Source organism: Amphiura filiformis, chromosome 3 (genome assembly GCF_039555335.1).
Source record: "Amphiura filiformis chromosome 3, Afil_fr2py, whole genome shotgun sequence".
NCBI lineage: Eukaryota > Metazoa > Echinodermata > Ophiuroidea > Amphilepidida > Amphiuridae > Amphiura > Amphiura filiformis.
This window is the reverse complement of record NC_092630.1, coordinates 26,612,620-26,624,188: the sequence shown is the minus strand read 5'-3', so window position 1 is coordinate 26,624,188 and position 11,569 is coordinate 26,612,620. Positions and strand designations below refer to the sequence as shown.

Sequence of the window (11,569 nt, the reverse complement as noted above, 5' to 3'; positions counted from 1 at the left end):
TCGAACCTCAAAGTCCTTGGTCCTCGACAACAAGGACCGGACAAGGACAGGCAAAATCATCAAAAATGCAGGCAAATGTTTAAAGAGTGGAAGAGTACAATCTCATGATCTGCTGTTTAGTTATAAATTAAAACTATTTAGAGAAACATGACAAGGATAGCTTTTTATTGTACCTGATTGAAATACAAAACAGTTTGTCAATATTTTGGTACACTCTTAACTATCATCTTTGCAAAACATGCACATGGAGGCCAAATATGTGGTTTTATATAAAAATTCCACTCAGCTAATATGATTCCTAAAATAGGAATATCGAATAGACACAAGAGGTTCTTTAGATATTTTAAGAAACTCATTGGACGCTACTGTAGGGCATGTTTCGATTACCGGGTAGGCCTAACTGTGATCAAATGAATTTCATCTATTTTGGGTTAATCTCATCAGCTCACAGAATTAAATGCGGATCAAACACATAAGTGTGTTATATTATAATTTTCAATACTTGTCTAGATAAGGGAACAACCCAAAAGTCCTATTAACGAAAGTCCTTCCATTAGGGGGGGGGTCGAAAAGGCAGATTATGTTTGTATAAAAAGTCGTTAAAACATCGGTCAAAGTTGATCTTTAAGGATTTAATATAAGATTTCAGTATTTTCTGAAGTAGGCCTACAATATTGAAATTTTACAGTGGTTGCTTCAAAATGATTTAAAATCAATATAGTGTAGAGTACTCGCAACCTGTAATTTGTAAGTTAATTTTGTCATTGTTTGTAAGCAGCTGATTCTTTTTTATTTGAAAATGAAGCAAGTCCTAATTATTATTTTTTTCGTGCCAAAAAGGTACGAAGAAAATTACCTAGCACTGTCGCACCCCCGTCCACCATAGCGATGGCACTGTATCCTATGCATACAGGTTGGGTTTTTGATAATTGACACTTGCGTTAGAGGGGAGGGTGGAGGGGGTTAGCGTTCTAGCGAAAGGACTTCCGTTTATAGGACTTCATCAAACTTTTGGGTTGTTCTCTAAGACTAAGAAACAAATCGATATAATGAACAAGTTGGGTTTTGTTGGTTGAAACTAGGATAAAGAGTTCATTTTAAGCATGTTTATTTTATAAAGTTCTATAGATATGCTTACTGTGCAGCGTTATTTAAAGTGCATATAGACCACTTGACATGTGACGTCATTGCCGGGCAGTATGCGCATGCATTATGGCACTTTCCATTGTTCTTTGCCCTGCACTCCTGCAGTGTGTGTGCGCATCGTAGTTTGCTCAGGTCATGTGTATTTTAAATCTCCCACCACATTTCAGATAGCACAAAAAGTCATTGAACAGTGAAGCGGTTCGTTCGAGCATATCGAAAGACCAATCCCTCGCCTTTGTTGATAAACATTCATGTCAAGTGGTCTATAAAATTGCCTTATGTTGACGACAATATGACCCCCCCCTGATTGGGCGTGGTTTAGTATGGTTCATTATTATGAAAGTCCTTGGTCCTTGGCCTTGGCCTCGGCGACAAAAGTCCTTGGCCTCGGAGGGTTGTCCTTGGCCTCGGACACCATGTCCTTGGCCTTGGCCTTGGCCTCGGACACCAAGTCCTTGGCCTTGGCCTTGGCCTCGGACATGAGGTCCTCGACTACAACACTGGTTGTCATACCTTCGTGGCATTTCGAGATATGTCCATTTCAGACCAGAGGATGATTTAAGCACTTCCCAGCAAGTCTTGCGGTTAGCACAGCTGTGTGAGTGAACATGACACCACTGCCCGCCCACTGCATACACACGTCCATGGTGAAATTTGAATTTTGACAGATATATTTACAATAAAAACGCCCTCAAAAGGTTGGTCGATTTCACATTTTATGTTATCTACAGAAGGTGTGAATTATCCTTCATGCATACATCACTTTAGATCTGAAATCGACCAAGTAATAATGACACACGGGCAATTCTAAAACAACATATTTTGCACAGAGTTCAATGGGATTTGAAAAGTAAAGTGGCAGTTGAAACTCTAGTGATAACACTTTTACAGTGCATGATGGGGGTTCCTTAAATCATCCTCTGATTTCAGACCGAAAGGTTAGTTAGTCAGTCAGTAAGTAAGTAAGCAAGTTAGCAAGCAAGTAACATTCACTTATATAGGCTGATACCATTTTATGGTTCAGTAAAAATAGAGCAGAGACCAAAGCGTAAATTATGGCCGTTGGTGGTATACCATCGCTTTTCATCCTGTGACAATACACCTATATGCAGTCGCCTTTCGGCCTCTCGGGCTCAGAGATTACTTTTACAATAGTAGGCAGCCATCGAAAACGTTCCAGATTCGAGTCGTGTGGTAAATATAGTGTAAAGTTTGTATCTGGCAAGTGCTACAAAGTTCATTCCAGTAATTATATTCAGATATTGATCCTGCGCTTTACAATAGTTTGCACTAAGTTGGATTGTGTAGCGGTGCCGTTAGATGACATATATCAAAAGAGCGGCAGCTCTACCTGAAAAAGAAGGTGATATTAAAGTAAATAATATTAAATTAATGTTGTTATCACATACAGCCTGTCTAAAAAAAAATTGATCCAAAATAAATCCAAAATTTATAAGAAAAAAAATTGTGCAAGTGAAAAGCGCCCTCTTTGGCAACTAGAAAATAACGTTGTGACATGATGCTTACATCAACGTCAAGAGCGTAGTCTTAGCTCTCAAATGCCGTTTGTTTTGTTCAATTTGCTTGTTTTAATCTCGAGATATGTTTAGTTAATGACGAAAGGGTAAAATCACAATTTTGTCGTTGTATAGGACGATGTTGAATTGCAGACTCTTGGATGTACATTATTTATAGGCACACCTTTGTCTCCAGAAGTCCAATTGATACTGGTTGTGGCTCTGCTGTACAAAATGAATGGATACGACTCGCCAGGTTGTGGTTGTTCCCATGTACAAGTGTTGGGTTCATCTTTAACACAAAGCCAGCCATTATCCACGCCACAACCTCCATAGTAGGAATTTATGAAAAAAATTCGTTTCGCAGCTCTGCAAAATAGAGAAGAACACAATCAGATTGGGTCTTTCGTATAGAGTATTATCAAAGCACTTGGATCTTGATCTCAATTCTATTTTTTTAAACATATTTGCCAAATATATTAAATATATTGGTTGCTTGTTGACAAAACCTACCATCAGGTATCATAATTTTATAGTGTCGGTCAATCGAATAAGCATTTTGTGCTTCCTGCTAAGGAATAAAACACTTTGTGCTATGATTTTTGGGGGAATCTGCAGCATTTCCAGATGTTCGCCCTTGCACCCTCTCGCAAAAAAACCCAAAACAACAAAAGAAAAAACCTGGAATTTCCCAACTTAGGGTCGGTATTCGGTTGTAATGTAACAATATTTTCTGATTTTAAAAATCAGGGTCGTCGGTGGAGGATAAGCCAAGAGCTTGATTGGCCTTATGCCGAGTTCATGTATGTACTTACTAGTGTATATCACAGCTACAATGGGGAATGTAAAAACAGTAATTGCCAAAAATCTATAATTCAAAGAAATGCTACAAAGTACTCGTTTTGATTCGGTTTATAGTTAATAAAATAAATGGATATATTCACCATGGCTATTTATAAACAATATCTGTTATACTAAATGGGTTACAACTGCGCCTCAACAATTTGCTTACACTAGGCTCACAAGCCCAGCTCAAATTGCACCATTCCATTAGTCTGCGAAAGGATACCTTTTCATTGATTATCTACTAATATAGTTTGTTATTGGGGTGAAGTCATTATTCTACCTGACTTATGCCTAACCATGCTAATTGTAATACCGATATATTAATTACAAGAATAATTCACCCTCCTCCATAAGGTGTTACTTCGGCCCTGACCATTCCGACGCAGAGGTGATTTAACACACTAAAAATTAACAACGCCCGAAACTCATTTTACCCGTGGCCTTGTAAGCTGAAGTAATTCGGTGAACCCTCAACCAAATCTGTCCATGATGTAGCTGACACTCTTGCATGTGCAAACCAACTGCTCGTAGTAGAACCGACCGCGTCAAACTCAATCTCATTCAGTACAAACCCCAAAGAGTCCAGTAAAGTCACTTTGACCTGACATAAAATACCAAAGATGTATTATTGTTAATATTAGTGAGAATGCGATGTTCCAAACGCAGCACGTACGTTAATACGGTGTTAAATATTGCTAGTCTCGGTTCCAAACTGGATTGTGCTCATTCGTCACGAAGGAGAACAAGTCGACTGGAATAAAGACTATAGTATCTGATCTAATTTAATCTAGGTCGATAGAGGGCATAGTGATTGAAAAATTAATAGTAAGCGCAGGCTACTGAGTCTCTGACTGATCGACTAAATAGAAGAATTGCGGAATGATGGGAACGCGCCACTATAGACACTATCGAATACTACGTCACTCGTCCTCATTTAAATAAAATTCTGCCCTCCATAAAAAGATACCTCGGGGCAATTCGCATGATTATACAATAAAACAGGTGATATGTATGAATGGTTGTGAAATCGAACTAGAGACCTGTCCCTGTGTCATTTGGAACTTAAAACCAACATGTCTACCATTTCAATTGTTATACCGTTCCGGTTAAGCTTATTCCATGAGGTTTATATTTACCTTCTGAAGTGGGATTGTGCTCCAGAAATTGTAGATGAAATTATCTCTGAAATTATCGGCCGTGTTACTTATCAATCGAGCATTATCGGCGTTATCAAAGTTCCCTGTATGTGTCCAATCTGCTAGGATTCCTCGATTATTTCCAGCAGCTCCCTTGAATGCTAATACCCAATCTGTCAAATAAATGATTCGCCATTGAAGACCAATATTGACAGTAAGAGAGAATGGTCATTGAGCAAAGAGAAACTTGGATTCATCAGACCAGGGATGTGACATCCCTGATCAGACTGGCAATACATTGGAGAAACCGGTCGTTCTTTCGACATTCGCCTAAAAGAACACCAAAACAGGTTTAAAATCAATTTTAAACTAAGCCATACGTGCCAGCCTAGATTATCTACCACAGATATTCACAAGTCAGCTATCACCGACCACGTGGCCTCTTCCAATCATTCTATCGATATTATTGGAAGAACTCAAAAGTTATCGACAGAGAAGCTGACAAGACCACTAGATGGCGAAAGAAGCCATCTGGATACCCCCAAAACGAAGAGAATCTGAATAAGGATGAGGGGGGAAGCTATTCACTGCACTCAATAATATCTTTGACCAACTCATCACGCCCTCAACGTTGGTTCCTGTCACCCTGTCAGATGTGATGAGTTGCCAGTCTGATGAAAGTACTAGTGTATTGCTGAAATGTCACTACAAATTTGAGTAAACAACAACATATTTTTACCGGAATTGTTAAAAAGAACCATGTTAACAACATTATTTTGTGAATATATTTGGCATATGCGCTGTATTTTGTGCGGTTGTTTTCAAGGATATAGCACTGGACTGTGCTTAAAGCCATATTGTAACATTTCCATTAAAAAAAATAGATATTTCTTTTCCATAAAATGTTATCTCTTACTGTCAGATATGTCCCCTTTTAACTGAGGTAAAGCAAAGAAAATTGGGATTTACTACCAGCGCCGATGTCGCCAATGCATATCATTCCATCGGTCGTGCTACGGCAAGATGCTTTGATGTACTATATAATGTTTTGGCGTAGGCTACTATGTTATGAACATCGCGTAAGCGTTCGACTAATATTTCCATCCTAATAATTAAACGCCGGTTCCTGCGCTTTATTCAAAATCTCGGATTTTGACAAAACTACATCACCTAAAGTCTTGATTTTTGCAGGGTATGTTAATTTAATAAAGTACACTGCAATCGTATAAAAAAACATAATTTTGAAACATATTGAGGGCGTCCTTCTCAGCAAATGTTACGGCTTTAACTTTCTTCTTCTCCTCCTCCTCTTCATCTTCCTACTTCTCGTTATTCTCCTCCTCCTCCTGGCCAACTCTCCGATAAAGCGTTCAAGTTTGGTCTCAGGAATGACAAAATGCCAACCACGAAGATTTCATGAAATTCATTCAGAATCGTTAACTTTAATAGATTAAGAACACAAAACAATGCATGGGTGATTTTTTAACAATACTTCATTTTTGAGCAATATTACCTGTACGTATTGGGGGTAACGTATCTGTGGTAACGTATATGTGAAGCCCTTTCCCACCTTTGTCTTAATCGTGCAAGTGTTAAAACCTCCCGACTTAATACCCATACCTGATCAGTCATCACCCAATGTACTAAAGTCTGGTATGGTATTTGGGTTCATTTATCACAGCGTTTTTTCCGAGGGGAGTAGAATTTAGGTAACGTATCTGTGACGCCATGAACGTAACGTCAGAACTTTTTGCCATTAACAGACCTGATTTTTTTCTACTTTGAAACAACTGATATTTTCCACATATATAATATAACTATGGAGCCTGCTTGATCCATCACATATGAGAACATTCATCTAGCCAATTATTTTCACAGATTGTTATCCATTAGAAATATGGTAACGTATCTGTGAATAATAATGGCGACATAGTCAAAGACCTGTTGGAAAAATTTAATAACCTGTGTTGTGATGTTTTATGCTTTATAATTAGGGCGTGATACCAGCTCATGAAAAGTACCTATAATCCATTATATGCGAGCATGTTTAGCGAGCAGGGACACATTATACGGAACGCACCTTGGCTGGCGACATGGAGGAAAACAATGGACATGCATAATCAGCTTTATTGTTTTATACTTCTAGGCATGTTACAACCTCTAGCCTCATACATTTTAGAAAGCAACGAAACAAGTCTGAATACGACTTGAAACTATGGGCGACACAGATTTGGCATTTTGAACACTTTATCGGAGAATGTGCCTCCTCCTCCATCACCACCACCTTCAGCTTCTTCTTCTACTGAACATAATATCTAAGACCAATCATTTTTTTCGCATAATTTATGCGGTGTATTTTGTGAGGTATTTTTCAACTATATATCAACTATATATGCATATTAAAATTTTATCAATTCAAGGATATAGCACTGGACTGCGCTTAACGTTTTTCTCCTCCTCCTCCTCCTCCTCCTCCTCCTCCTCCTCCTTTTCCTCCATATCATCCTCCTCTTTTCCTCCTTCTCATCCTTCTCCACATTTTTCCCTTTCTTCGTCTACCACAGAGCATCTTTGTTACCTAATAATGCGGCAAATTACTAAAGACTTTTAAAAACGACCTCCTATGTACTCATTTACCTGACACAACAGCATGAATTGAATATGCTCTTTTTTCATCATCTTCATCAACAATCAATCTGTCGTTTACTTGCAGATCATCAGGCACTGCACTACGATCACGCATTATAGTCATCACATCTTCATTTTCATTATCTCTTTCAAGAACAGCTCTTGGAACAGGTGAATTCCAAGCAAAGCCAATGACATCACCTTTCTCTACAACAATACGTTCATTGTCAGGAACGTGGTAAGTTACCACCTGTTCAATCTCCCCAGCTGGAATGTTGTTTATTCCAATAATGTTAAAGTCAGTCCAGTCGGCAGTCACATTACGTAAAATCATGGCTTTGAAGGGTGCTGAACGCCCTGCCCAATATCGCCATTGAGTCACCACGCCGTGGCAGGGAAACTGAATTGGTGTAACAAATGTCTGTACGTTGTTAGTTAGTCCACTGCGCTGACGGTGTTTAACTGTCCAACCAACTTCGGATTCACTGCAAGTTGCTGGTTGCAACATAAAAATGAAAAAGAGATTATTAAAAAAAAAAAAATTATGCACACTTAATAGAGAAAGGGCTTAAAATGACGACATCATTTAAATGAGTAAACGAATAGGATAGAACACAACACCCACAGAATGGAAGAAAGGCACTTCAATGTTATACACCCCATTTGTATAATTTATCAGCAAGTTAGCGCCAGTGCGCTTTTAGCTCAAAATCCGACCCTTTTCGATGTTTTTACTAATAATCATTGTCAAAGTCGATCGACTCGTATTATTCACTGTAAAGTGTGCTGAGGCTTGTGGATCAACGTCTAGGCGTTGTGCCTGTGCGTAGCGCTCTATAAATCACTGCGCTTTTTTTGTATTCCAATACCATACCTTCATGTTTGCAACCCAATACTTCTACGCGCAAGGTACAAGTGCCTTCCCACGAAACAACTTTGAAGGTTAGAGCTGTAGTCTTGATGATAGGATCCAATAAATGTGTCACTTCAGTGTCAGTATCTGAATTACCATCAAATGTCTGAAAGTATGTAAATATATTCAATTTGGGAGGAAAGTAAAGAAAATGTTTAACAGGGCTGAAGTTTTTTGCGAAGATTAAAAGAAGCAAGCTCGACCGTAAGCACGAGATGATGATTCCTTTGTTTCCAGACGAATTAAGCAACACTAGAAAATCACTACCAATATTATTTATCATCTGAAGTCTAATTTTCTGATTAGACTTTTAATTATTCACCGTTTTGTCACCTGCACTGTGTGTATATATGACATCCTTGTAACTATCCGTTACATCTTCATAAGACAACTTATACTCTGTCACCCATCCCATCGCAGTCCCGGGACCTCCTTTGGTGATTACGCCTGTTATTTCGATCAGAACGAGAAAGTTTATCTGTATCCACGGTGACGCATCCGCTAATGACGCAGACCAGCCTGTACCATGTGTTGGTCTCACAGAAGATGAGGTGGCGGTTTCGGAGGATGTTAAGATTTGACTGTTGTCAATGTCTCCTGATGCCATACCAAGAGGTTCCAGACATTCTAAGAAAAAAACCACAATAATATAGGAAGATGAAGTCACGTCCAGTATTTTTTAATTTCATAAGCCAGCCGCTATCAGTCTTAGATACTTTAGCATTTGCGTAACAAGTGTGTTAATGTTTTGCTGTAAATATATGACATGCTATATCACATTCGGGATCAAATCCGGAATAGTGGTCACCACCCCAGCCTAATCCTAAGCCTTTTTTGTTAATACCAACCTTACACCTGACCTCAATTCTAATATTAACTCTAACTCTAGTCCCATTGATCATCTTAACCTTAATTACAATTTACATAACCTTAACACTTATCCCTAACCCTATTTTTTTAAAGTTTATTAGTGTTCTTATAAAGATCTTCTGTGAAATTAATTCATGTATGGTATATACTAAATTCAACGGGATAAATGAGCTTACCTTCAGAAATATGACATCGTCTGCCAGTGTATCCTGGAGTACAACGGCACATGAAGTTATCTTTGTTTGCACAAGTCGGCTCACAGAGAGCTCCGTTTTCACAGGTTACAAATTGGCACTGCAATGTTAAATAGAACTTATATTGATATCAAATTGGATCGATTGAGCCCATGTTTATTGTCGAGCTATGAGTTACGAGAGTTCATTAAACATAATAATGGTAAAAATTGGTCTAATGGTCGAGATTGGTCTCTGGATCTGCCACTGACTAGGTTTAAATGAAACTTAAAGAATAATAATTTCATACCTTCATGAAATATGCAGCTCTATTGTCTTCCCCTAGTAAAACGGTAAACACATGTAGACTTTGTTTGTCATTGGATTACTTCATACAAATAATCGACAAAGTCTGTTCTTTGTGTCAGGGAATACATTGACACTTATTTTGATTATATTACCTTACACCAAGAATGCATTTTGATTATAGTACCTTACACCGAGAATGTATCTTGATTATAGTACCTTACACCAAGAATGTATCTTGATTATAGTACCTTACACCAAGAATGTATTTTTTTGATTATAGTACCTTACACCAAGAATGTATTTTGATTATAGTACCTTACACCAAGAATGTATTTTGATTATAGTACCTTACACCGAGAATGTATCTTGATTATAGTACCTTACACCAAGAATGTATTTTGATTATAGTACCTTACACCAAGAATGTATTTTGATTATAGTACCTTACACCAAGAATGTATTTTGATTATAGTACCTTACACCAAGAATGTATTTTGATTATAGTACCTTACACCAAGAATGTATTTTGATTATAGTACCTTACACCAAGAATGTATTTTGATTATAGTACCTTACACCAAGAATGTATTTTGATTATAGTACCTTACACAAGAATGTATTTTTGATTATAGTACCTTACACCAAGAATGTATTTTTGATTATAGTACCTTACACCGAGAATTATCATTATAGACTTTGCTGTTGTTAGATTACCTCACATAAATATTAACAAAACGGACTTTCCTGTGAAGAATCAACAAGGTTGATTTCCTTCTACATGGATGATCTCACATACAAATCAAGTTAGACTTCTTTGTCTCTGGACTACCTCATATAAAGAACAAACATGGTAGACCTTCATGTCACTGGATAACGTTACTGGATAACGTCACGTAAGTAATTACCAAACTAGACTTTCCTGCTTCTGGCTTGTCTTATAAACGGAATCGGCATGCGACATGATCGATTTTCTGTCTTTGGTTACGCCCTTAGAATAATTAATAAAGAATACTTTCGTTTTCTTGGATTGCCTCTAATAGAATCGACAAGGTAGACAAGGCTAGATTACCTCACGTAAAGATTGAAGTATCTCAGACAAAGAATTACCTGTCTCTTGATTACCTTACGTAAAGATTGAACAAATTAGACTGTCCTGCTCCTATAGACTACTTCACATAAAGAATCAATATGAAAAATTGTCCTGTTCCTACATTAGCCCATTACCGTAATAAAACATAGGGTCTCTGCATAGTTAGCATGAGCAAGCAAATAGATAAATAAATTAAATATAAGGCATACCTGTCCTTCAAAATTCTTTTCAATTTCATAATATTGCCAGCTTGATGAAGTTGTAGTTGAGAAGCCATCTTTATCGGCATCACTTAGTTCACATGTTTTGTCAGCTTGTCTCCAATTGAACGACAAACATTTGTCATTCATGGAGCGACCGCATTGTACGACACAATCTGCAAGGCTTCGTGCGGTGAAATCGTGAATCACGTGATTGATTAGTTTCTGTGCGTTGTACTGACGGTACACCCCAAGTCTACAGTCTGGTGACGTACCTGCAATATGTAATGTTGCAAATGTATGTAATGCCCTAAATATGTCTTTTACAGTTGAAACATGCATACAATACTTTGTAGTATTGAAGGCCAAAAGAAACTTATGATATTTTCTTTGTCAAATATGTCCAAATTTAAGACTTATGGAACCTTGGTGTAACAGTTAGGATGTCATATGTAGACATTGAATTAGTGTCTCTTACAATACTTCCATGCGATAAATGCCTGTTTGTTTTCTTACAGGTAGTGTTGACAAGCTCTCTTTGCCTACCGAAAGCACCAGTTAAAACATATGCAACCACTTTGTAGTAAGCGTCATAAGAAAAAGAAATGCATACAGTTTTGAAGGGCAAACAAAACAAATAAAATTCACGTGCTCTGCATAATAAGAAGTATATTCGCCGTCATGAACGGGCCTAAACAAAACATATCAGGAGATGAGATGATTGCGTTCGCACTGTATGAG

The 11,569-nt window shown here is 37.7% G+C and overlaps 1 protein-coding gene across 1 annotated transcript; it reads right to left on the bottom strand.

The window, feature by feature from the left end:
* Positions 1 to 1,657: 1,657 nt before the first annotated feature.
* LOC140148286 (uncharacterized) lies at positions 1,658 to 11,106 on the bottom strand. Its single transcript, XM_072170182.1, has 9 exons — positions 10,838 to 11,106; positions 9,233 to 9,350; positions 8,509 to 8,813; positions 8,148 to 8,292; positions 7,283 to 7,768; positions 4,646 to 4,818; positions 3,944 to 4,110; positions 2,848 to 3,032; positions 1,658 to 2,497 (listed from the first exon to the last, which is right to left on the bottom strand). The coding sequence occupies exons 1-9, from the start codon at positions 10,976 to 10,978 to the stop codon at positions 2,463 to 2,465; spliced, it is 1,755 nt and encodes a 584-aa protein (XP_072026283.1). The 5' UTR covers positions 10,979 to 11,106; the 3' UTR covers positions 1,658 to 2,462.
* Positions 11,107 to 11,569: the final 463 nt, after the last annotated feature.

What these genes read in the sequence shown, in the direction of transcription:
- LOC140148286 (XM_072170182.1), bottom strand. Translation starts at nt 10,978, where the DNA reads ATGAATGACAAATGTTTGTCGTTCAATTGGAGACAAGCTGACAAAACA. An exon ending in ACAGTGCAGGTGACAAAACG is followed by an intron (nt 8,293 to 8,508) that starts GTGAATAATTAA and finishes ACATACTTTCAG; the next exon opens with ACATTTGATGGTAATTCAGA. An exon ending in AATTCATGCTGTTGTGTCAG is followed by an intron (nt 4,819 to 7,282) that starts GTAAATGAGTAC and finishes TTTATTTGACAG; the next exon opens with ATTGGGTATTAGCATTCAAG.